The 26,088-nt window shown below is 48.1% G+C and overlaps 1 protein-coding gene across 5 annotated transcripts in view; it reads left to right on the forward strand.

The window, feature by feature from the left end:
* LOC116739903 (nodal modulator 1) overlaps positions 1–25,857 on the forward strand; it is a 52,819-nt gene extending 26,962 nt beyond the window's left edge. The window contains exons 16-31 of one of the 5 annotated variants that reach the window (XR_004345738.1): positions 1,110–1,197; positions 4,219–4,282; positions 4,848–4,943; positions 7,995–8,213; positions 8,312–8,394; positions 9,239–9,398; positions 9,541–9,667; positions 11,446–11,559; positions 12,442–12,569; positions 13,648–13,789; positions 17,755–17,838; positions 19,032–19,142; positions 20,592–20,693; positions 22,190–22,349; positions 24,837–24,929; positions 25,299–25,857. Coding sequence is in view for 4 of the 5 variants with exons in the window: in XM_032604782.1 (XP_032460673.1) it covers positions 1,110–1,197; positions 4,219–4,282; positions 4,848–4,943; positions 7,995–8,213; positions 8,312–8,394; positions 9,239–9,398; positions 9,541–9,667; positions 11,446–11,559; positions 12,442–12,569; positions 13,648–13,789; positions 17,755–17,838; positions 19,032–19,142; positions 20,592–20,693; positions 22,230–22,349; positions 24,837–24,929; positions 25,299–25,430 (1,863 nt within the window). In the remaining variant the exon portion in view is untranslated. The remainder of the gene's footprint in view (positions 1–1,109; positions 1,198–4,218; positions 4,283–4,847; positions 4,944–7,994; positions 8,214–8,311; positions 8,395–9,238; positions 9,399–9,540; positions 9,668–11,445; positions 11,560–12,441; positions 12,570–13,647; positions 13,790–17,754; positions 17,839–19,031; positions 19,143–20,591; positions 20,694–22,189; positions 22,350–24,836; positions 24,930–25,298) is intronic. The other 4 variants (XM_032604782.1, XM_032604783.1, XM_032604784.1 and 1 more) reach the window with 4 other exon arrangements.
* Positions 25,858–26,088: the final 231 nt, after the last annotated feature.

A 26,088-nucleotide genomic window follows, 5' to 3' on the forward strand; every position in this document is an offset into this window, starting at 1 on the left:
CCATACACTGCTATTGTTTATGAACAGGTGCAGCTGAGGACAGAGTTGGTTATTCTCTTGTAGTCACTGAAGCTGGGCTGGCAGTGTACGCAGTGGATTTCAGGAAAGGGAGCACCTGTGTACACCTGTGTAGACCCAGTCATGAACTTTATATAATTTTTTGACTTCCAGCAATGGCAGATGTCACTGTAAGGTCCCAGTGGAGAAACGGAGGCAAATGGCCATTAAGTGGCCACTTATATTAGACACCAGAGGCAGTGAGACTGGTGTCTCCAACACCAGTTGAATGCTCTAACCACTTAACTGCAAGTGCTCAACAAACAGCTTTGTTACGAGAGATGGGTTGATTAATATCCAGTTGAGAATAAGTAATAGACATTTAGGAAGCCATCCCTTCCCTTAAACCCTCCAGTGGATTTCCACTTCCCTCAGACGGAGATCCATCTTCCTTAACAGTGGCCAGCCCTTCGTTAACTCGTACCTTACCCCTTACCCCTCCCCCCTTAACTCACTGGGCCATGGCATACTGGCCGCCTCGGCCAGTTCCACACCAAGCTCGGTTCCTTCTCTGGGCCTTTGCACATACTCTTCTCTGCCTGGAATGACGTGTCTTCTGCACAGTTGAGTGTATTTGCTTTTTCTCATCACTCAGGCTGCAGCCCCAATGTTACCTGCTCAGGAGGGGTCTGTTCTGAGGCCAAGCTGAACAGGCCTCTGCGGTGGTCCCTCTCTATCCTGCTCCCTGTTTATTTCTCTGTAAGCTCTGTTACTTCCTAGCTGAAATCTACTGACTTCTTTGTTGACTACCTGGGTTTTCTCTCTTCCTATATTAGAATGTAAGCCTCCCTGAAAACAAGAGCCACGGCAGCAACCAAGGCCCAGCCTTGAGTCTGCCGTATAGCAGGTGCTCAATAAATATTAGTTGATTGAATGAAAAAGATCACGTTTTTGTTGGAAGTTTTGGAAGCTTTTTGATTTTCCTGTGGCGCCCAGCTGCTCACATGATTAATGGGCAAAACAGATGACTGGTTCAGAAACAGAAATATTATTAATCATCGCTGTGTCTCCATCTCCCCTAGTAAGTCATTGTATTGGCTTTGGTCCCTTAGGAATTTTATCAGGATGGAAATGGACCTGAGAACGTGGGGATTTATAACCTCTCCAAAGGCGTCAACCGATTCTGCCTGTCCAAGCCCGGTGAGTCTGGAAGGATTGATGTGCTACGAGTGAGAGAAATGGAAAGGCACCAGAGGGTGGTTTTAAAGGCATTTTTCCCTATCTCGGTTCAGTTTGCATCAAGCTGTCAACTTTGGCTGTGGTTAGCTCCTCTGGAGGGAGCAGTGTTTTTACCCAAAGAAATAGAGGTGGGGGCTGGCATGTGTTCGCAGGCTCTCGGGTTGGAGTTGGGGCCAGACCACTGGGCCCTTTTCACTTCTAAAAGGATTGCACCATCAGCCCATGACCTCTCCTGATGAGTGATCTTTTTAAGATAAAGATTGGATCATCTCCCGCCTTGCTTAAAGTCCTTCAGTGGCTTCTCTGTCAGTGACTTTATTGAGATGCAATTTGCAGACCATAAAATCCACCCATTTAAAATGTGTTCAGTACAGTGATGTTGAGTAACTATACCTAGCTTTACAACGATCATTATAATCCAGTTCAGAACATTTGCATCACCCCAGTAATATCCTTCCTGCATGTTTACATTTGATCTCTATTCCCAGCTCTAGGAAGCCACTAATTTATTTTCTGTCTCTATGGATTTGCCTTTTTTGGACATTTCATATAATGAAATCATACAATACTGTTATTTTTTAGGCTTCTTTCACTTAGCGTAGTGTTTTTGAAGTTCACCCAGGTTGTAGCAGGTATTAATAATTGGTTCCTTTTTATTGGTGAATGGTATCCCATTGCATGGCTATATTACAGTCTGTGTATCCGTTCACTGGTCGGTGGGTATGTGAGCTGTTTCCAGCTTGGGGCTATTATGAATAACGTTGCTGTGAACATTTGTGTACGAGTCTTGGTTTGGACATTTGTTGGGTAGATACCTGGGAATGGAATCATATAATAAATTTATGTTTAATTTTTAAAGAAGCTGCCAAATTGTTTTCTGAAAAGGCTGTATTTGCCATTTGATATTCCTCCCGGCTGTGCCTGAGGGTTCATGTTTTTCCACATCTTCACCAATATTTGTTGCTATCTTTTTGATTTTTAGCCATCCTGGTGGGTATAAAGTAGTATCTCATTGTGGTTTTATTTTGCATTTTCCTAATGAACAATTCAGTGACTCCTCTTGGTTCTCAAGATTAGATACAGTAATCCCCACTCACCCATGGTTTCACTTTCCACAGTTTCAGGTACCTGTGGTCAACTGTGGTCCAAAAATATTAAATGGGAAATTCCAGAAATAAACGGTTCATAAGTTTTAAATTGCATGCCATTCTGAGTAGCGTGATGAAATCTCTCACCATCCTGCTCCCGTCCAGCCCGGAGATGTGAATCGTCCCTTTGTCTGGCACGTCCACGCTGTATACATTACCCACCTATTAGTGTACGTGAAAACATAATATGTACAGGGTTTGGTACTATCTGCGGTTTCAGGCATCCACTGGGGTCTTAGAACGTATACCCCACAGATAGGGGGTACTCTTGTACAAAACCCTTAATCAGACCTTGAGCTCCTGTATAATCTGGCTCTACCTGTCACACTCTGCTCCAGCCACTCTGTCCTGTGTCTTAATCAGGATGCCGTTGGCTGCAGGTAACAAAATCTATACGACAGCCCCCAACAAGTGGAGTTAATTTGGCTCAGTAGCAAAGTCTGGCAGCATCAGGCATGGGTTCAGCAGCTGGTAGATGTTAGAGTTGGTGTCTTCGTGATTCTTTTAGCTCTTTCCCTGGTATTTCTTACCTTGTGTTTTCAAGGTGCCTACTGTTGCCCCAGAAAACTTACGTTTAAGGCAGGAAGATGAGGAGAGGGGCGGGCAAACATTTTCCATGCCGCATCCTCCAGGAAACTTCATGTCTTACCGGCAAGAACCGTGTCACAAGGCCACTTTTAGCTGAAAGGGAGCCTGGGGAGGTTGGATTTGCTGCCTGAGGCTGGGCGCATTTTCACCCTAAACGTAAGCAGGAAGGACAGCTGTTAGGGAGACAGCCAGCAAGCCTGTGGTTCAGATGCTGTGCTCTACCTCAGTGCTTTCCCTGCCCCACCCCCTCTTCACCCAGCTCTGCCTGCCTGCCCATCACTTCTTGGTTCCAGTGTTACTCCCCAGGGAGACTGGCCCCACAGTGTCGTTGAGAGCTCCCTGCTGTGCTCGTGTCCACAGTGCCCAGTTCCTCCCCTGCCCATACTCGTCACACCTGGTGTGCACGTGGCTGTCGAATGCTCTCTCTGTAGATGGCAAGCCCCATGAAGGCAGGGACCGTATCTGTCCCCACCGTGTACCAACACCTGGCACAATACCCGGCCCGAGTGTTGCCCTAGTGTTCGTCAAATGAAAGAACAAACAAAATGAATGAAGAAACCTAGTAATCTTTTTTCTGCTCGTAACTGCATTGAGGCTTGATCAGTGTGACAGTAACAGCAGAGGTGATTTGAACTAATTTCATGTTTTGGTCAGTCATATGGCCAAAATGTTGGTTAAAGACCATTTGGGAGAATCCATTGTTAGACTTTGCTCCTTCCTGAAACTATTCTTCTGGCAAATGACATCATATGCCCCTAATCTGAGTGTACCCCACGTGAGCTCATGGCATGAAAGTGTTTTTGCAGTTGTTGCATAATTTTCTGGGCCTTCCCCTGCCCCATGCCCCCTCTTAGGAATATTTATAGGAAGGAGTCCAGGCTGTGGCTGTCTTTTGGATCTTTAACAGAATCTATTAGGTAGAAGATTCTCAGTCTGATTCGCAGTAGAAATGTACTTCCTGTTCCTCCTTGTGCACGTGTCTGTTAGCTTGGTCTGTGTAGACTCAAGTGCTGTGACTTGTTAAATTATGCAAAATGAAAATCCTTGCTTTGTGAGTGGGCCTTTAAGTGGATCAGGTCATTGGTAAGAAGCCATCGTAGGCAGCGGAAAAGGCATTTCTGATCCCGTGCTGCACATCCATGATAGGTTGTAAGTGAGAGGCACCGCCTTTGGATTTCGGATGTTGGAATTGCTCAGCATAATAGACGCTCTTCTCTGAAAATTACTTTTGATTTCCTGGCTGCAGGCGTGTACAAGGTGACCCCTCGCTCCTGCCACCGGTTCGAGCAAGCGTTCTACACCTATGACACGTAAGCCGGGCGCCGACTGCTCCGGGGTGTCTGTGTGTCTCCTGTGGAGGAGAGTGAGCCTGACTCTCTTCTTCACTCATTGCTGAGAACACGGGAGTTTTTTGTATTTTTTCTGGAAGTGGTAAGGTTAGGCACGGAAAAGAATTTCTAGACAAGGATTTTAAGACAGTTGGGTAAATTACTGAGGAAATGAAGGTAAAGCTCTCTTCCCCAAGAATTCTGTAAACCCAGGACGGAAGGCTGTGGTTTGGAAGTGGCTTAAATACAATGTTTGTTGAATCTTCCAGCCTCACTGATGAGAATTTCTCAAGCTCAAGTCTACCGTTTTTCTATTTTTACAAATGCTTGTGGGTTTCACAGGGAACTGGAGGTGTAAAGTTTTGGTGTGGAGAATCAGTTTACTCTTAAAGACACTTGTATGTATTTCAGGAGTTCTGAAGCGCTAAGAGCAGTGTCACATAGTATATTTCAGGGTCAGGAAGGTCACCCGTAAAGGATGTTGTTTGTGATCCTTTGAGAACCACGAGGTGATGTGGTGTTTTCTTTCCACTTCTCTAATTTATAGGTCTTCACCCAGTATCTTGACGTTGACAGCCATTCGCCACCATGTCCTTGGAACTATCACCACTGACAAAATGATGGATGTTACCGTGACTATCAAGTAAGGCTAGTGTTCCGTGCTGGGCTGAGCACGGGAGGGTGGTGGACCAGACCTTCTCTAATGGACGCTCTGAAAATTATTCTTGATTTGTTATATCTAGGCGTAGTACAAACAGTCTTCGCTCTTATACTTATGTGACATAGCTGTAAATTCACAACAGCCTGTTCCTTTCCTTTTATGACTCAGGAATTAACTGTGGATGAGGAAGAGTCTCCTGACAGCTCGTTTCAGCGTCTTAAATTTCTGTTTGAACTCGTTACACTTCCTGTCTTTGCTAAGGAAAAAAAGAATCTCTGGTTTGTTCACTGTATTTCAAGCGTTTTCGCAAATTCAAAAAAAATTGCCTATTTTTCTTTAGAGCCTTTCTCGAAGGCTTGGGAAATAGACATGACACCTTATATGAGAAGGGTCATGAGAGAAAGTGTATGAAAGGCAGTCCCTCACTGAGGGTCAGGTTTCTGTGAATGTCACCTTTGAGAGGAATTTTTGCTGTGTGGTGGGTGCATCTGACACCCTAATTTTCTCAAGAAAGGAAAGAATTTTGACAATATGACCATCTTTGTCAAATATAATGGAAATCTGAGTAACTTTCTCCCAGCTTACCTTATTTGAAGTTGCCTTTCCAGCAGTGTCTCCATCTTTCTGTCCACCCGTCCGTCCGTGAAGAAAATATGGATGGAGAATCCTCAGTGGTTAGGCACTGGACGTAGGCGATAGCCCCTGCCCTCGTGGAACTTAGAGTCTCATGGGGGCAGCGGACAGTAGTCCAAGAGTCACATACAGAACTGTAAAATTACAGCTGTCATAAGTGCTTTGACTTTGACCTTGTCAGGGGGTTGAGGTCCATGCAGGAGAGGTGGGCTTCTGGGGGCCAGCCACGTTAAGGGTCTCAGCTGTGTCCCATGGACACTCTGACATATTTCAAGTAGAGGGATCACTTTCTTTTTGTTTCAAGAAGGTCCCCCTGGCTGCTGAGTGGAGAACAGATAGAAGAGGCGCAAGAGTGGAAGTCGATCGAGGTGGGGGCAGAGGCTCTTGTAGGAGTCCAGGTGAGGGAGGATGGGGCTTCAGCCAGGCGGATGGCGGTGGGGATGGAGAGAAGTGGACAGGTTGGAGAGTTATCAGGGAGATTGAGTTGAAGGGACGTGGCAGCAGGCTGACCACGTGGGGTCAGGGAGGGAGGAGTGTCAGGGGCAGCCTGTGGTCTCTGACTGAATTGATGGGATACCTGTTCACCAGGGTGACATGGTTTCTAGGAGAAGGACTTGCTATGTTTGTCTTGTGGGCCTGGCACGTTGCCTGGTGCTGGAGCAATGTCTTTTAGTATTTTCCTGCTTGGAAAGTATGAATTACTGGTATGACTAGAAAGTCATATTTTTACCAGTAGTGACTCCGTGTTACGTTGTTTTCAGTCTTTATTAACTTTATTTTTGTAACCTCAGAAGAGTTTTTGTTTGGTTTGGTTTTGCTGAAAATTATGTGAAATGCATCTTCCAGCTGGACATGGCCGGGGGTGGGGTCCCTAATGGGGATCTTGTACTTCCCGGATCCAAAACCAGATTCCTGGTGGTCGCCCTCCACAGACCTCCTCTGTAGCCTTCCCTGTTTCAGAAATGGCAGCTCCATCTTTCTCGTTGGTCCTTGATTATTCTTTCTCTTGCATCCCATACCCAACCGATCCATCTGCAAATCCTCAACTGTACAATCCTCGGTATCCATGGGGTTTGGTTCCAGGAGCCCCCGTGGTTACCAAAATCCACAGATGCTCAAGTCCCTTATAAAATGGAGTCGTATTTGCATATAATCTATGCACATTCTCCTGTATACTTTAAATATACTTTAAGTCATCTCTAGATTACTTATAATATCCAACGCGATGTAAATGCTATGTAAATAGTTGCCAGCATGTGGCAAAATCAAGGTTTACTTTATGGAACTTTCTGGAATATCTTTTCCCCCAAATACTTTCCATCTGCAGTTGGTTGAATCCTCGGATGCAGAACCCGTGGAAATGGAGGGCCAACTGTATATCCGTCATCCAGTCCTTTCTTAGCACCTGGCCTCTATACTTTGGTTCCACCCACCCTTGTCTCTTGCTGGGATTGTTGCCGCAGCTTCCTGTCTGGCTTCCGAGTTTTGGCTGTTGCTTTATAACAGTGTGTTGTTCATGGGGAAGTCCAAGTGATCTTTAAAAGTGGAGACCCTGTCATTCCTCTGTTTAAAACTCCATCCCCTCAGGGTCTACACCAAGGTTTTCCAAGCCCTAGTCTGACACCTGATCTGGCTTTACCTGATCTGGCTCTGCCTGGGTCCCTCTGCCCAGGCCTCCCTGTTCTCCTCCTTGCTGTTCCTTGAGCATGGCAGGGAGCTGCCTCCAAGGCTTCGAGAGACTTTGCACTCGACACCTCCTTGCCTGAGGCCTCACCCAGAGCCAAGTGGTTTGCTCTCTGTCGCCCTTCCTTCAGGTGGCGTGGTGTCACCTTATCAGAAAGGACTTGGCTCAGCCCCTAATAAAAAGTAGCGCGCCCCTCGCCTCCCACCAGCTCTTTTATCTTTCCACGCTGCTTTATTTTTCCTTATTGTACTTATCACCTGACAACGTTTTTCTGTTGATTGTCTGCCTCTTCCCACTAGAATGTGGATTCCACGAGGTTGGGGAATGTTGTCTGTCCTGTGTACGGTCTCCCCAGTGCCTGGTTCTCTTGCAGAGTATGTTCTCAATAAAGGTTGAAAGAGAGACAGAAGATGGTGGTGTGGTGTGGGAAGGACTCCATGTCCTACGGGAAATCTGATGTTTCCTTCAAGTCATAAAGTCAGTGGTATTTCATCCCAGCCCAGATCTATCAGATACGTCCACCATGGCAAAGAAGTTCAGTTTTTTGTTTTTAAAAAGCTATTAGTTTATTCAAAACAGGAGAAGAGTGTGTTGGTGGCTTTATGAGGTGCTTGGGTTTTTTTACTGCTGGATCTCTGCTTGCAGAAATGTCTGATTCCCACTGACTACAGGGATACGTGACTTCGTCTTCTGGACCGCTCCTTCCTTTCTTCCAGATCTTCCATCGACAGCGAACCCGCCCTGGTCCTCGGCCCTCTGAGGTCCGTGCAGGAGCTGCGGAGGGAGCAGCAGCTGGCCGAGATCGAGAGCCGCAGGCAGGAGAGGGAGAAGACCGGTGGAGAGGAGGGGGTTGAGGGAAGGACAAAGCCCCCTGTGCAGGAGATGGTGGACGAGTTACAGGGCCCCTTCTCCTACGACTTCTCCTACTGGGCACGGTAAGCGCTCTCCGGCTTTCCCTGCAGGGTCGTCTGTTCTGATGTCCTTCCTCATGGGGGGACAGACCAGCCACACTGAAGTATCTTACTTATTTTAGGTCTGGAGAGAAAATCACTGTCACACCCTCGTCTAAAGAGCTGCTCTTTTATCCTCCTTCCATGGAAGCCACCGTCAGTGGAGGTAAATGTCAGCTCAGCGAGCCGATGACACACCTTTGCAACTGTTTCTTTCCCTGCAATTAAAATTTTATTCTGTGCTACTGTTATAGTGAAACCATCTTTGTAAGGCACTTCAGTCCCCTTTGGCACATAGATCTTACTACTTGATGAGTGAGTGGATGAACGAAAGGTCTAAATCAGTAAACGTAACTTTCACTATTAGAATTGGGGGATCTTTTTGGAAAAGGACTCAGTTTTCCTTGATGTTATCAGGTTGACACCAGAAGGGAGATAAAAAGCAAAAGCATCAGTTGTTGAAACGTCTGAAATGTCTTCGTGTGTCCGAACTGTTTGTGATGTTTATGTTTTTTGGTCGGGGTTATGGGAGGGTCTTTTGGGGACTGGATAACCAGAAGTGATTGCTGGTGGAATATTTAGGCTACCAATAGCTTTTCCCAGCATCGTGGGTTCATTAAACCCTGGACGTTTCTGTGTTTGGAAGGAGAGTATTGAAGGGCGTGGCTGTCCAGCAGGCAGCCTGTCCAGGGCAGCCTTCCATACCGGTCCTCTGAGGTCCAGCCACACAGGCTCTGACCTGCAGTAATGGCTTCTCTCCTCACCTGTGGCCTGTGAGAGCCAAGCGAGAGGAGCAGCGGAAAGCCAGCTTTGTTGGCTGTACCTGCTAACGTTCCTGGCAGTCGAACAAGGCCATTCGTCAATGGTGAGAGGCTTGGGCCACTTGCAGTCACTGAGGATTCTGGTACCGTCAGCATCCTCATTGGAGCTGGCTTCCAATATCTCCGTTTTAGGCCCTTCTTTAATGGGAAGCCCCAACCTAGTCTTCTGTTTATCTCTTTCCTTTTTAGAAAGCTGCCCAGGGAAGTTGATTGAGATACAAGGGAAAGCAGGCTTATTTCTGGAAGGCCAGATCCACCCAGAGTTGGAAGGAGTGGAGATTGTCATCAGTGAAAAGGGGGCGAGTTCACCCCTGATCACAGTCTTTACTGACGACAAAGGTGCCTATAGGTAAGGCCGTGACTAAGAAACATTTGCTTGGGATCAGTCGGGGAGCCTAGAAAGAAACTGGGGAGCCAGGTTTCTTTGGGGCAGATGATGCTTCTTCCAGGATTTGAAGCAAAGCCATCTCCAGTGTTTCTTTTTTATTCAGTGTTGGGCCACTGCACAGTGACCTGGAGTATACCGTGTCTTCGCAGAAGGAGGGCTACGTTTTGACTGCGGTGGAAGGAACCATAGGAGACTTTAAGGCTTATGCCTTGGCAGGCGTGAGCTTTGAGGTAACACTGTGTGCTTTTAAAAAGCAGCTTTATGGGGTATAATAGACATACAGTAAGCTGCACATAAAGTGTATAATTTGACAGTTTTGACATACGATGACCCCCATGAAAACACTACCACAGTCAAAATGGTGGCCACATCCGTCACCCCCCAGAATTTCCTCATACCCTTGGCAACCCGTCTCTCCTGCCCCTCCCCACTGCTCTGATCTGCCTTCTTTCACTATGGATCATTTCGCATTTCCTAGAGTTTTATATAAATGGAATCATTCAGGATGTACTCTTTTTTTGGTCTGGCTTCTTTCACTTGTAATTAGGAGATCTGTTGACTTTAGCTTGTGTGCATACCTTTTGGGAAGTATTTTAAGCTTTCATCCTTGACTCTGTTCTCTGTTGAAGGATGCAGAATGTCTTTCTCTCTTGCCTCAGTCCTTCTTGGGAAGAAGCATGCTGTGTAATGGACAGAGTGAGTCTGGAGATCCTTGAGGCGGAATATTTTCAACATAGAGGCCAAATAAATTAAAATTCTATATTGCAGAATGCATTTTAAACCAAACTGAAAGATAGTCAAACTGGGAAGAAATATCTGTACCATAAATAACATTCCCTGTTTACCAGGGTCTCCTAAAATCTATAAGAAAAAGACAGCCCAACATGGGACTCCCCTGGTGGCGCAGTGGGTTCAGAATCTGCCTGCCAATGCAGGGGACACGGGTTCGAGCCCTGGTCCAGGAAGATCCCACACGCTGTGGAGCAACTAAGCCCGTGCTCCACAACTACTGAGCCTGCGTTCTAGAGCCCGTGTGCCACAGGTAATGAACCCTGTGTGCCTAGAGCCTGTGCTCTTCAACAAGAGAAAGCCCATGCTCGCCGCAACTAGAGAAAGCCCGTGCATAGAAACAAAGACCCAATGCAGCCAAAAATAAATAAATTAATTAACTAAAAAAAAAAAAAGACAACCCAACAGAGAAAAGATGAACCAAGGATATGAAAGGCAGTTCACAGAAGTCATCCAAGTCACTCATAAACAAGCAGGAAACACTCGACTTCGGTAGTCACTGGGGAAATGCAAAGGAACACTGGGTCTGGGCTGAGATTTGCAATAATCAAGACAATATCCATCTTCTTGGCGAGCACGCATTTTCCCACACATAGGTAATTTGTTGGAGCTGGAAATGGTTACAGCCACCATGGAGGGCAGTTTGGGGGTTTCTTTCTGAATTTCGAGTGCACACTTCCGACAGTTCTACTCCTAGGAATTGACTGTTTGGAAAAAGAAAAACTTAAGTGCGCAAAGATACACACGCTCAGGGACGTTCAGATCGTCTCTCCTTTTCCATCACTAAACTCGGTGGCTAGCCTGTGTGCCATTGTTGGCTGACCTCTGCTTTAGAACGATATGCAGCTGTTCCGAAGCAGCGAGGCTGATCGGTGGGGACTGGTGGACGAGGGCATCCGGGAAAGTGGCTGAGGGCAGAGAAAGCAACTTGCAGTTACAGAACCGTACAGTTTAGGGGGCCTCCCCCAGCCCCACCAGATCACTTATGAAGTCCGTCAACAGCAGCCATAATGCTGATAAGATTTGTGTGGGCACAGAGAGTTCTGGAAGGCTGCACACCAAACTATTAACATTGGTTACCCTGGGGATGAAGAGGAGACCTTTTGTCTCCCCCAGTGAATAACGGTAAAAGAAAAACAACCCATTAAGGATTACCTCTTGACTTGTTTATGGTTAATATGAATTAACCTTGCTCTGGGGTTCCTTTTTCCACCTCCAGATAAAAGCCGAAGACGACCAGCCCCTCCCTGGGGTCCTCTTATCCCTCAGCGGTGGTGTGTTTCGTTCCAACCTCTTGACTCAGGACAACGGCATTCTGACCTTCTCAAACCTGGTAAGGTGTCTGGTAGTTTACTGCCTGCCGTGAGAGTGCCGGGACACGGCGGCCGTGGCTTGTGTGTTGCTTGACAACGTGAAAACAGAAAACCAGCCTGGAGTGCTTTACGTTTCTTCGGGGACCAGACGTAATTAGAGGATTGCTCTCACTAGAACTTAATGCTGCTGATTCGTGTTCCCTTCTGCACAGACTTCTTGTTTTCTGGTCACCCCCTTGTCACTGAGACAGTGTAATTAATTACCCCGGCCACAGCGGCTCCTGTCTTAGGCATCCCTTTGTTTTACCACAGGATCGTGCTGTTTATAATGCCGAGTCTCGTTCGGGGGTTGAGCTTGTGTTTCTTCTGCAAAGCACACTCCCCATGGTGGGAGGATAGCACCCATTTTTCACTGGGGATGTAGAATGAGGCCCTGAGTGGTGGGCACTCAGGAGTGCACGTCAATTGGCTATCTTGTCAGTCCTGGGAATAAAGTGACTGTTACAGGGATGTCGCAAACAGGCAGTGAGGTGTATCCGAAAGATCACATGCTGTGCAGTGATGCGCACCCAGCTTCAAATCTTCCATCTGCTACTTCCTTGCTGGGTCATCTCAGGCAAGTTACTTGACCTCTCTGAGCCTCAGTTGCTTCCTTCATAAAATTCACATATGATTTCTACCCCACAGCGTTCTTGTAGGCACACCATGATGACAGCTGCTGTTAGACTTGTAATTGCTGTCACTGTAATGATTTATTGTAGAGTTAGAGTTACCATTTCTGGGTGTCTAGGAAGCCATGGAGCTCTTGGGCCTCATTCTGGTCCATCATGACTTCAGCCGCCCCCTTTGAAGCCATACCTAGATTTGCAGCAGAGGCTCAGTTTGTGGTTGTCTCTCGGCAGAGCCCCGGCCAGTATTACTTCAAGCCCATGATGAAAGAATTCCGGTTTGAGCCATCCTCGCAGATGATCGAGGTGCAGGAGGGGCAGAACTTGAAGATCACCATCACTGGCTACCGCACGGCCTACAGGTAGGCAGCCCCACCTGCACCCCCCTCTCCCAAGCCCGGGCTGTGGGATCACACTCATGCTTCTATTCTCTAGAAACTCATCCCAGTCTTCATACTGATTTTATTTGGAAGACAAGGGACATAAGATATGAGGTCCACAGGCTCCTGACTGCTGCTGTTTTCCTCTAATATCTCCAACAAGTGTCCCCCCGCACCTTTTTTTTTTTCTTAATTTTAATTTTGGCCATGCCAGGCAGCTTGCAGGATCTCAGTTCCCTGACTAGGGATTGAGCCCGGGCCACAGCAGTGATAGTGCTGAATCCTAACAACTAGGCCAACAGGGAACTCCCTTCAAACAAATGATTCAGTCACAAAGTTCCTATTTTGAAATTGGCCTGAAAGACCCTATTTAGTTCCTAAAAATTTTCATTTTTTAAAAAAGTTTGAAACTTGAGTTACATTTTGAAAAGGAGGAAATGCATTCACTTGAGTGAAACTTGGAGATGCTGGAAAGAGTCTGTACAATGTGAAGTTTCCCTCCTATCCTGGTCTCCAAGCTACCTAGGTTTTCCAGTGTTTCTGAATACTTTCAGAGACGGTTTATACAAATATTAGTACATATATTTATACACATTTACAAAAGCACTCGAGGCAAAGATCGATTAATCAGAAGGAGTGGGTTTAGAAAAATGGACCATTTTCAATCAAATATAAAAATGGAACGAAAGGGGAAGTGACTTATTTTCATTTTATTGGATGCTTCATTATTTAAATTAAAGCTTAACAAAAAAAATACAATAAAGTGGAATAAAATAAACCTTAGCCTTTTTCAATTACAATTTTCTGGAGCATCCCTTAGAATGTACAAGAAGAGAAATTGATGACAGCCTTCTGGCTGGCCTGAGCCCTCCAGCAGGAAGGCTCGATTTGCAAGTGACACAGCTAGAACTGAGTTGTCTGGGTCATTTGGGGCAGTTCTCCATTGAGCTATTTTGCACTGTAAATTGTTAGTAAATGCAGGACACTTTCCCTGAAATCTTTTGTGTGCTTCAGAAAACCCCAAGAATGTCATGTTCTGTTTCTTCTCTCGTCCCTCTAGTTGCTATGGTACAGTTTCTTCCTTAAACGGAGAACCAGAACAGGGTGTTGCCGTGGAAGCAGTGGGCCAGAACGACTGCAGTATTTATGGAGAAGACACCGTGACGGACGAAGAAGGGAAGTTCAGGTTACGTGGATTGCTGGTGAGCCTTTGAACGTGTTTCATTAGTGGATTTTTGCATACCGGGTTCAGCAGTGCCTTGTGGTGCCCCCAAGACTGCTAGGAATGGGGTCGAGAGCGTTGCCAGGGCAGTGTAGGTTCTGGAACTCTTCCCAATCCCTATTGTAGCTGACATACTTACCTTTTATGTAGCTGATGTACTGGGTTGGGGGTTTTGTAGTGAAATAAAGGTGGAAAACCATGGGTTTGGTGCACCTTTTGCCTAGCATGGGTAGTGTGGCTCAGGCCAGGGCTCTCAAACCAGATGCCTGTGGCGCCAGAAGACAAGTGTGAAAGGCTGGAGGATGCTGGGTGCCTGGTAGGGAGTGGTGTGGACTGCGGGACCCTGGAGAGGGCCTGGCCCACGAGAAGGGGGCAGCTGCCACTCAGCTCCAGCTCTACCCAGCTGTGTGGGAAGACAGACTCAGGGTTGCCAGATTGTTTTGAGTTTGTAAAAATGTGAAAACTTCTGATTTTTAGATGTTAACAACCAATTAGAAAAAAAAAACAACCCACAACTCTGTGCAGGCCAAATAACCGACTTATTTGTCCTTTTGACTGCTCAATTGCAACATTTGGTTCAGAATTTATGGTGCCTTTTTCCTCACTTTTACTTGTACATCCACACATTCATTTGCTCGTTCAGCAGACACTAAGTAGGAGTCACCAAACAAGAATGTGGGTTGATGGCACCCACTGGACAGGGCCACTTGGATCCAGGGTTTGGTCCTCAGCCTTTCAGATTCACAAACTGGATGTTCTTAGTTGACCCCAGGGATAGTCGTACGCCTCTTGGCAACTGACTGATGTTTGCCTGAATCGCGTGAGCTGAGGTGCAAATCCGTTTGCCAGTTTACTTAGGTATGTTGGGGCGATGCTGTGCTTTCCCAAAGGTAAGAACATGCATGTCCATTGTCCGCCCATCCCCACTCGCAGATATGGGGAAGTCAGGTCAGGAAGTTGCTTGGTGAGTGAGGAGGGTTCAAAAAGCTGAAGGAGGAAGATGGGCTTGGGGAGGACTGGAGAGCGTATGCTCTGATGGCCCAGCCGGATGCACACCCACAGGTAGGCTCCCTGTGCCCTCTGCCCAGCACTCCCCGTCTTCAGTATCTTCTCCTCAGACTCGGCGAGACAGCGGCGCTCTTGCTCCCGCAGGAGTCTGGATGACCTGACCGCGATGCTCCCTTCTTGCTCTCCTCTGCCCTTGGAGAGGCCCACCCTCTGTGGAGCATGCTGCCACCGGGACACTGCTCCCTGCTGTCCCCCAGGCCTGCTTTCCTTCCTCGTAGCAGTGGTTCCAGAGAGCACAGAGTGGTGGCGGCAGCATGGACGTCCCCCGCCCCGCAGGCCGGCTGTAGCCAGGGCCCCGGGAGGGGCGACGGGTCCTTAGAGCCAGCTTCTCTGTCTCCTGCCTTCAGTGCAGGCCCAGCCTTTGAAATTTAGTCCTTCATGGGCTGCACTAATGCCTTTCTCCCTGCCTCCGTCATTTCTTAGCTGTGTAAGTTCAGGCAAGTGTCTCATGCTTTTTATTTGTTTCATCATCTGTAAAGTGAGGATGAGAATAATGTCTACCTTCCAGGATGGCTGTGAGTATTAAGTGAGTTAATACACGTAAAACACATGGAGCAGTGTGTGATACACTGACTCCGTAAGTGGTAAAAGCAAGAACAGACAGCACCTTCCCCTGAGGTGGTCCTCACCAGAACTGCCAGCTTAGGTGTTTGCGTGCAGCTTTTCTTGGTCTAAGTTAGCAGCAGGTAGAGGGCCTGGCAGGGGCCTGTGCACTTCAGTCTGCCTTCCCCTGGCCGGGGCTGGGGGGACTCGGTGTTCCAGGCTCACCTCCCTCTTACGGTTGTAGGAATGCAGATTCCGCATCACCGTGTTGGTTCTTCCGAGGGTCTTAGTGGCCCAGACATGTTTCTCTAAACTCACCAACTTAACACATTTTATTTAACTAAACCGAATATCGTTTTCTTCTCCACGACAATAGATTTCCATCTTAAATGATGCTGCCCCACACCCTCCTCGTAATAGGTGTTAATTCATTAGTGGTTTCAGTGTTGTTTAGAGTCGCCCCCTTGTGGCAGCCCACGCCTTTTTCACGTGCCAGGCCTCAGATTCTGGAGGAATAGCCTAAGGCTAGACGTTTCCCATCAAGGGTTTAGATTTGAGTTTTCCAGTCTCCCAGAGGACACTGGGCTGGAGAGCCCTTGTTGAAGATTTCCCAAAGATTTCAACCCCCATAAGAATTCATTTCCCCAGTTGATCTTTCCGGTCAGTGTACTTGTCAAGGCATCTTGGGTGAGAAGCTGCATCCCTAGATGTTGCTGCCAGAGGCTGAAGGTGAATCCCAGAGTCAGCCGGCCAGGAGCGAGGAGTCGGGCCGGTTAGGATGGGAGCAGCTGCCCGATGGGCTCCTGCCCGGCTGGGCATGGGCATGAGGGGGCAGTGCCCATTGTTCCCATCTTCAGCAGTGCCCGTCCCTTCTTTTCTTTACAAATCGCTATGCATGTCTTTCCTTTCTAGGTGCAGGTAGATATTTTGAACCAGACCCAATGCTGCTAGTCCTCACTGAGCTATAAAGTGAATTAATACAATCACCATTGGTGATCATAAATTTGATTGTTCTTGTTTTTTTAATAATATCTTTATTGTCTCTGTAAAGGTACCATGTGCTCATTATAAAATAGTTCAAGCAACATATCAAAAAGGATAAAATTTTGAAAGGGAAAAAAAAAATCACCCTTAAGCTACCACCTGGAAGGGCCCCTGGTTAATGTAGAGCGAATGCCGTTTCGGGCACTGCTCTGCCCGCACACAGAGAAGAAGGTCACAGTGCACACGATTTTAGGAGACCAGGGCTGTGTTATCCTCGCTAACGTATAGATCGACAGTTACGATCTCAGGGTTGTCCCCTCTTGGATGCACACGGTCAACTTTGAACTTGGCCCCGGCTCTAGATCCTAATGTGTCATCGGGTCCAGTGTGCAGTTGATGATCATCAATTGGTTGTTTTAAAAGTTTTTAAAACCCCGCTAGTATAAGTGATCTGTCATCCTTTGCAGAAAGATGCAGATCTTTTCTTTTAGTAAGTGTGTAAGAAAAAAAGTAGTTCAGAAGTTGACAAACAATGGGTTCTTTTATACTCTTAAAGCCTTGCGTAAAGCTAATTTTGTCTGATTTGCAGCCTTCCGAGAAGGCTCATATCTTGAACTCATATCTTTCTTTATTAGAGTTGCAACTAGCCCATACAGCAATGTAAGAAACAAACAAAAAACTTCATTTCTTTAAGGCAGTTTACTTCCCTCTATTGGAAAATTGTCATAATGTGCTGGCTTTCTTAGAACAAAGTACTTTACTGCTATCCGCCCAAAAATTACCTAAGTAAATAATATACATCCTTCATGTGTGCAGTGTCAACAAGAAAAGTTTTTTTAGAAAAAGTGTGGGTTTTTTTTTTTTTTGGTAAACATCATATATGCCTATACATTTGAGGAATAGAATAAAATGTATAAAGAAGAAATTTGTTTTAAAAAAGGGAAAACCTCAAATCCCACTCCCCAGAAATAATACCCCTTTGGGAATGTCATTCCAGATACCATTCAGTGCACATACACAGCTAGAGGGGCGGGCTGGGCAGCAAGGAAAGAATAATTTTATCAGAATAAGCATATCATGCTTGCAGTTTTGGAATCAGAAACCACATTTAATTTCCCTTGGGTAGGAGAAACTGAATGGGGTTTGAAGGAATTGTAGAACTTCAGGAAAATGTTTCTGCATCAGGGTGCTTTTTCAAGGAACTCTTAAGAAGGTTAACAGGCCACATCTTAGGAACTGAGGTGGAATAGGAAGGCACCCATCTGATGGGGGCCTGCAGGCAGAGCAGGCTCAGATCAGGTCTCGTGACAAGCCCCTTTCCAAAGAAGTGACTCCTGCGTTTGTTTGCAGCCAGGATGTGTATACCACGTTCAGCTCAAGGCAGAAGGCAACGACCACATTGAACGGGCCCTGCCTCACCACCGGGTCATTGCGGTATGACATGAAATTCTTCAGTGGAATCGTGGCATGATTGCTTCCCTGATCAAAAATCCTTCAGCACTCCTCTGGCTGTCTGCCTTTCATCTGTTTCGGCCGGGGTGGGGTGCGGGGGGCGCTTTAAATCCTAATTAAGGGCCCTCTTGGAATAGTGTCATTTTCACAAGCAGCATTTTCTTGGGCTTTTAATGAATAGCATCGCTGTCGTGCGTACAGAGAAGAAATCCCAGCTGTTGTTTCCCCACTTCCCCTGCAAGTTCCGATCATTATTCTGCAAGTTAAGGATCTTAAGGGCTAAGTAGCATTTCAAATCAAGGGAGGGTAATAAAGAGAACATGGGCTTAATTGGTGATGGGGCTGCCCACTTTTATATTTAGATGACCTTGTTTTCCCACCAAGGAGAGCCTCTTGATCTTTAGGATCACAACTTAGCTAATTGATCCCTAAAGAGGCAGCCCTCCAGGTCACAGGAAGTGGCCTTGGAATCATTTTCAGTGAGGTTTTCTTCCATAGAATAAGTCTTGTTCGCTAGAGTAGAGGGCTTGGGTGGACGAGAGGGCCTGCCTCTTGCTGGCTTTATTAGGTGGCATTAAGCATAAAGATTATGAGGGGTTAGGAGGCCGGTGGGCCATTTAGGACTTTTTGGCCTAGAAAGTGAGTTTTCTTGATGTCTTTATGGCATCTGGCATTTTAAATGGTTGTGATGGCTATGTCTTATAATTTTGTATTTCCCTGCCATGGGGACTCAGGCCAGGATCACAGGCAGCCATGTGGACTATGGTCTCACATATGAAAAGGTCACAAACGGGGGCACCCACCCACCCAGGGGGGGCAGCTGGAGCTTGGCTCCTGCCAATCCCTGCCAGGCAAGAACATCTTTCCCTTTTTTCAAGAAAAGCTGGGAAATCTGCCTTTTTTTAAATGAAGTTGCTTTTTTTGAATGTTGACAAGTCATTAAAAGTTAGAAGAAAAAAAGAAACTGTGCTTGTCAAACAAAATGTGCCCATGGGCCAGGTGTCGCCCATCTCCTGTCACTTTGGGACCATAGACTCGGGCTGCTGGAACGGCAAGCTTTGCTCCCTGAATACAAAGTGAAGTCAGCTAGGAAATAGCTCCTAGGAGATCCCCCGGCTGGAGTAGAGGTCCCCCTTGCAGCGTCCTCAACGCCAGTCTTCCTTCTCTCTTCCCAGGTTGGGAATAACGACATTGATGATGTGAACATCATAGTTTTCCGGCAGATAAATCAGTTTGACTTGAGTGGAAATGTGATCACTTCATCCGAGTATCTTCCTACATTATGGGTAAGGCCAGATTTTTTAGGTTCAAGTGCTCTGTTCTTTCCGGCTTCAAGATGAGAGGGAGCAGGATATCTGGGCCTGTCTAGCGCTTGCTTTAGCTGAGGGTTGAGGTTGAGATTTAAGAATCTTCAATCCCAGCATGCCTCTGGGGGAATGATTCCTGATTGCTGGAGAGACACGTGGTCCAGTTTCAGATCACTGTTTTGCCAGCCGTGTGTGTCTTTGGAAGCATCACAGTAGAAACCTAATGAACGAGCAATACAATCTGGAATCTAAAACAGAAAGATGGTTTTAGGGCAAAGCACCTCGTCACTTTCTAGATTCTGTGCAGGGTTGGGGTGATGGGCAGTGGACCTGGAGTCAGACAGTCCGGGCTGGCTCCTGTCCCACGGTTACTCACCTGGCTGCCTCGGGCACCCCCTCATTCCTGTGGACCTCTGTCCCCTGCTCTGTGATACCACGGAGTTGGACTCAGTGGCCTCTTAAGGCCTGCTGGAGTTCTAACAGAACCCGCATGTCTGCAGTTAATGAAGAAGTGTCTGTACAGTGCCCTGTGATGCCTGGAACGATGTTAATGAATCACCATGGGGAAGTATTTTTCAGAGGCACATGTAATATATACAATGAAGCATTTGACTTGAGTGAGAACATGTGCTTAGGTTAACTCACCTCAGCTGCCCTTCAGGGGCTGTGGGCATGTTGTCTGTGGGCCTGGTGGGTGATGCCCAAGTGTGAAGAGGCCTGGGCAGGGATGGGGAAACTGGAGGGAGGGTATGGCGCCAGGGCTGTACCTCCCGTGTCTCACGCCCCATTGCAGATGGTAGTGGGAACAGGCAGCGAACCTGGGCTGGAGAGAAAGAAAGGCCACCAACAAAGCACTGAATTGCTTCTGGAAGCAGCCAGAGAACCAAACGCAAAATGGGAATGCATTTCAAGTTTAAGGAATACCTGTGGGGTTGAGGATACAGCATGTGGGAGGCCACGCCAGGTGGGCGAGGCCAGCAGTGAGGAGGGCTGGGTCCCAGGATCTACCAGGCGATAACTGTGCGACCTTAGGTGACGCGGGCTCTCTGAGTCTCCATGGGGATGACTACCATGCCCGTTTAATAGCCAAGATTGGTGACGATGTATGTGAAGTGCCTGTAGCAGGCCTGGCATGTTATAGACATGTTAGAAGCTATTCTCTTCAATAATATCACTACACTATTTTGAGTGTTAACATAAGTTATCAGAATCTATTTTAAAATCTTAACATTTCAACACGTGTCACGTCACTGGCATCTCAGATGCGTTAAGAATGGCCTGTCAGGGGCGGACGGTTGCTCTTTCAAAGATCCATGTTTCCAGAGATCTTCTCCCCACAAGAGATAAGCTGACCCGAGGGTGTCTGGAATGCAATGTTTATCGTGTTTTCAGTTTTAAAAGCATGCCCTCTTTGTCTCTGTTCTCCAGGTAAAGCTTTACAAAAGTGACAACCTGGACAACCCGATCCAGACGGTCTCCCTGGGCCAGTCCCTCTTCTTCCACTTCCCGCCCCTGCTCAGAGACGGCCAGGTGATGCCCGCTCCACTCTGCTTTCCGTCTTTGTCATAGTGGTTGCACTTTTCAGCTAAGAAAACACAGTTCTCCCATTTCCCCCCCTCATACCGCCTTGCTGGCACAGTTGATGTCGTGCTTTCTGAATCAGAGGAGGTGGGGCTCTCTAAGGATTATTTTTTTGGAATTAGCTCTTTTTCTATTTACAAAAATAATACACATTCATGGCAGGAGATTGGGGAGGGGGGTGGAAATCAGACATAATCCCGTCATCCAGAAGTAACCACTGTTAATGTGCTGATAGGTTTCCTTTTGGTCTTTTTTTGATTCATATGCACATGTGTGTATAAATATAAATACACATATATATTTATTTTGATAATGGAAAGTTGGGACTGTTTTGTACAGTGTTTTGTAGTCTTTGCTTTTCAGTGGAAACTGTATCACAAATACTTTCCGCATCGTTAAATCTTCCATAGCATGATATTTAATGGTTGCACAGTAGTCCACGGTAGAGGAAATACCATCATCTATTTAACCGAGGCCTTAATGTTCATCACTTACTGATTATAGGATGTTTCCTATCCATTTTAATTGGGCAGAGCAAGCTATCGTGGCTGGCGCAGTGGCAGCAAACTTTGCAGAGAACTTGGTCCCTTTCCGGGGGACTTAGCCTGAGGGTGTGAGTAGCGAGCCTGTGTGTATGTGGTCCCTCCCCCGGCTTCTTACCATTTGCCACGGGGATGATACTCTTATGGCCCTTTTCAGCGTGAAATGGCTGTGAAATAACGAAGCAGGTTGTGATGGAGTTTGGGGCCTCCTCCCCACTTCTCCAGGTGCCCTTTGTAATCGAGCCACTTTCGGCAGCACAACACCATGGACACAGACTCCCCTGGGCTCACAGCCTGCTCGGTGCCCTACAGCTGAGAGACCCTGGGCACGTCACGCTTCACTTCTTCAGGCCTCGCTCTCCCCATCTGTGAAACGGGGGCAATAATCCTGATCTTGTCAGTGATTGAGAGCAGAACAGGCATTTGCCTAATGTGCTCATGGCACCGGGCCCCTGGTCGGGGCTCAGCACACCAGGACCATGACCGTCACTGGAACCACTGCAGAGACGCTGCGTCTTAGAACTCGCCAGCTAATGAGCCACTTAAGTATCATCCCTTGAAAGTCAACCTCGTTTTAGATCGAAAACAGTCTTCCTCAGTTTGATCATGTGCCCCCCTCATCAGAACTGACTCGTCAGAACTGTATGTGTTTCATAAAGTCAGATTCTCCAAGGACCACCATAGGTGCAGTGGTTGGATACGCTTGTAAAAACGAGCTCTGAGCGCCTCTTCAGAGATGTCAGGGACGCACGGCTGTCAGTGCTGGAATAGCCTGCTGAGGCCGCCCCTTGGGAGTTAGCAACCTAGGCTTGGAGGTGTGAACTTGGGGATTTCTTTAGAAACATAAAGTCCTTTACATCACAGTCATACGTTAGGAGTTAGTTTTCTTTTGCTTTGCCCCAGCTGTCCTTTATGAAAGCAACAACTTCTTCCCTGTGCACAGAATTATGTGGTGCTTCTGGACTCCACGCTGCCCAGGTCCCAGTATGACTACGTCCTGCCGCAAGTGTCCTTCACGGCAGTGGGCTATCATAAACACATCACGTTGATCTTTAATCCCACGGTAAGGAGGAAGGAGTTTCTGGGTGTAGGGTGTGAAGAATGGTTCCAGGTACCACTGAGTGCTTTTCAGAGCCCATCCTGTGTAGGAAGCTGGTGGGAGTCATCATCCCTGATGTAGAGAGAAGGCTGGGGGCTCGTGCGTGGCAGAGCCCGGACTTGAACGTGGCTCCTCTGCTGGTTTCTGGCTCGTGCTCGGTGACCAGGCCCATGATCTTACCTGAATAGACGGTTCCTCCCAGTTCCGCTCAGCGGAGACTCGGTCACAAAGTGCCAAATAGACGAGCACGTAGGGGAACTATTTGTCTCCGAGTGGAGGTGCATGGTGACCCTAGGGGAGGGAGAGGGCCTCTGCAGAGGGCGCTAGGGCTGCAGCCTGGGACACCTACCAGGGCTCGCCAGGACACTCCGTCGGTGCAGGGAGCCACGTAGGCGGCCTGGGCAGGACAGAGGTGCCACTTGGTGGGGGCCAAGCAGCCAGGCCTCGTAGCTGCTGCCAGGAGTGTGGTCCCACATCTGAGACGGTGAGAGCAGGGCCATGTGCCAGGGAAGGGATGGCCTGGCGGGGTGTCCTGCTGGTCCTCACGACAGTCCTTCCATGGGGAGGTGCCATTTTTCCATTTTTTATGGAGGCTCAGAGAGGCTGAGTGACTTACCTGGGGGTGGTCATCAGATCCGGGTTTTACCACGTTCCAGCCGTCTGCTGGACAGCTCATTGCTATACGCTTATGAGGGCCGTAAGGGCGCTTCGCTTTATCCTGTGTTGAATGTCAGTACCGACAGCCACGTTGTTGATGCTTGACCCAGTATTTCACACACTGCTGACCACCCCACACACCTCATCTTGTTGAACTTTCACAACATTCGCCTGCAGGAGGTGTTGTCTGTATTATCCCCATTTTATAGTTGAATCAGCTTAATCTTAAAGTGACTGCCCGAGATTACACGGGAAGACCTGGCCTGGAGCCTGGACCGCGGTCCTCAAGGCTTCTTCTCATAATCGCTCTGTAACTTCCCACTGACTTCAGCTTCTCCTTAAGGATTTACTTTAATGGAAAACGGTTTGGGATCTAAGACATGTCAAAAAATGTTGGAGTAGGCAGTTAGGGATGGAAATCTGTTCCTGCCCTTCTGTTTATTAAGGGACCATGTCACTCTGCCTCACTCATCTCAGGTCAAAAGGCCCCTCAGTCATTCTCCAGCCTACGTGTTCTCAGATATTTTGGTCTTGGGACCCCTTTACACTCTTAAAAATTGTTGCGAATCTCAAAGAGGTGTGATTTGTATGGGTTATATATATATTTATCATATTAGAAATTAAAACTGAGAAATGCTGAAAACACAAGAATCCATAAGCCACACGTCCCATTACCTGTTACAGTCATGACATCATCACATTTGCAGCCTCTGGGGAAGTCCACTGTACACTTGTAAGAGCATGAAAATGGCACGTAATATCTTAGTATTATTATGAGAATAGTTTGGACCGTGCAGATCTCCTGAAAGGGAGGCCCCTGAACTGTATCTTGAGAACCAGTGCTCTGGCCCGTTAACCTGTTTCATCGTCAACTGAAAGTTATCTTTTAAAATTGTTTCTGTTGTCAGGGTGGAGTGGACTAGTTAGGATATAGGTTCATTTGCTGTTACAGAGACCCAGCATTTCAGGGGCTTTAGCAAGAGGGAAGTTTCTGTCTTATGTCAGTACCAGGAGTGAGCAGTCCAGGGGTCATATGGCAGCTCCAAGGTGCCAGGGCCTGCAGCTCCTTCTCTCCCGTGGCTCTGCCATCCTCCAGCACGTCGCCAACCTTCCGAAATGGCGCACTTGGCTGGAGGCTGTCTGGCCAGCAAGGAGGGAGGGCCCACCACTTCTCTCCGAGGGTACAGCCTGGGTGTTGCACCGTCACTTCTCTTCCTGTACCGTTGGCCAGAACTGGTTCCAGGGCCCCACCTGGCTGCGAGGGAGGCTGGGGAATGTGGTCTGTTTTGACTGGCCCAGATGAAAGTCAGCCCTTCCACTGGAAGGAAGTGTGAATGGCCCCTGGGACCCAAGTGCTGCCTCTCCTCCTCGATGGGTATGACCTCTGGGACTAGCTTGCTGCCCACTGTGTCCCTAAGCCTGGAACAGTGGGTTCTCGATGCCTCCTTGTAGGAAAGAGTCCATGTGTGTGGCTGGGACCCAACAAAATGAGACCCTTCTACTTTTCAACCACAGGGCCCGCAGCTGTTTGTCCTGTCAGTTTAGACAGTGAAGGGTGCGGGGCTGAGTAGCACCTTGTTATCGGAATCTGGTTATTCCGGAGCTTCAGGGAGCAAGTGAGGAGGGTTTGTGCAGCAGACGATTCACTTGAGATTTATCTGCGTCGCTTCGGTTCCTTACTTTGGGTACTGAGTGTGCCGGGGGTCCCGGGGGGGCCGGCTCAGAAGCCAGGCGCATCAGGGCTGTGGATGGAGCACTGGTGTCTGGGGGTGACGGTGCTTTCGATGTTTGCAGAGGAAGCTGCCCGAGCAGGACATCGCGCAGGGATCCTACATCGCCCTGCCTCTGACGCTGCTCATCCTGCTGGCTGGCTACAACCACGACAAGGTAGGGGGTCCCGAGACCTCATGGGCAGCAGATGTGTCGTGGGGAGGGATCCCTCATGACTGGGACGTGGCAGTGGAAGAACGTCCACTGTTACAGAGGTTACAGCATTTTAGGTCATGTCCAATTCCTAAGGCCTCCTTGCAAGGCCATAACCCTCTTGTAACAGCTCTCCTAACCTTTAAACCTGGAGTACCTCTGGGTCTCTGGTGGCCGTCTCTAGTACAAAGACCTGCCCTGGTCTGAACTGAGAGCACAGAGCAGGTGGTGACGGGGCCTGGGAGGGAGGGGCGCGGGGGAGGGTCTCTGATGTCCCACTGGACGGAAGTCTTCTCCCGGCGTCCCCCTCTCTCATACTCTCTCTCTTTCCAGCTCATTCCCTTGCTGTTGCAGCTGACAAGTCGCCTGCAGGGAGTCCGAGCTCTCGGCCAGGCAGCCTCTGACAGCAGTGGCCCGGAAGACGCTAAGAGACAAGCCAAGAAACAGAAGACGAGGCGGACGTGAGGGGAAGAGGCCAGGAAGTCTCCCTTGGGACAGGCCCCTGGCGTGGAGGACATGCTGCCTGTCCCCACCCGCCCCTCGCCCAGCCCCGGTGCCATACCGTGAAGGGACCCTCCTGTCACTCTGCTGAGCACAATTGATTTTCTGAGTTGAAGATAATTTATTATTATTTTTTTTGTCAAAGAAGTATTTAAGCTGTGCCGGTGGTGTGCGAATGTAATCCTCAGTCTTCTGCTGCATTTGCAAGAAGAGTTCTAGTAAATGGGGGCTCTGGCCCCCTAATCAAGCACCTGTTGGATTGACCGTCCCCTTAACTTCCCTGTGCAGTTGAGGTCCCTGCTAGAAACCACACAGCCCGTGTCTACTACTGGGAGGGTGTGTTAGGAGGTAAAACTCAATAAAGTTGCCCGTTTGTTTGTGTTGTAGGTCATCTCAGGTGTAGTCCTTGGATGACATGGGCTAATGCTGGGGTCACCGACTAAGCCGCCTGGAGGGGCACGTGAGTCCTGAGTGAAGGCGAGATGACATACGGCAGCTGGCATTTGGCCTCAGCGGTGGTAGGAAGACAGGGGAGGAGGGGTTGTGGCACAGCGAAGAGCCCCACCCCCACCTGATCTAAAGGAGCCTGAGGTTCTCAGGGGCTCTGGCTCCCCGGTGCCCC

Source organism: Phocoena sinus, chromosome 15 (assembly GCF_008692025.1).
Source record: "Phocoena sinus isolate mPhoSin1 chromosome 15, mPhoSin1.pri, whole genome shotgun sequence".
Classification (NCBI taxonomy): Eukaryota; Metazoa; Chordata; class Mammalia; order Artiodactyla; family Phocoenidae; genus Phocoena; species Phocoena sinus.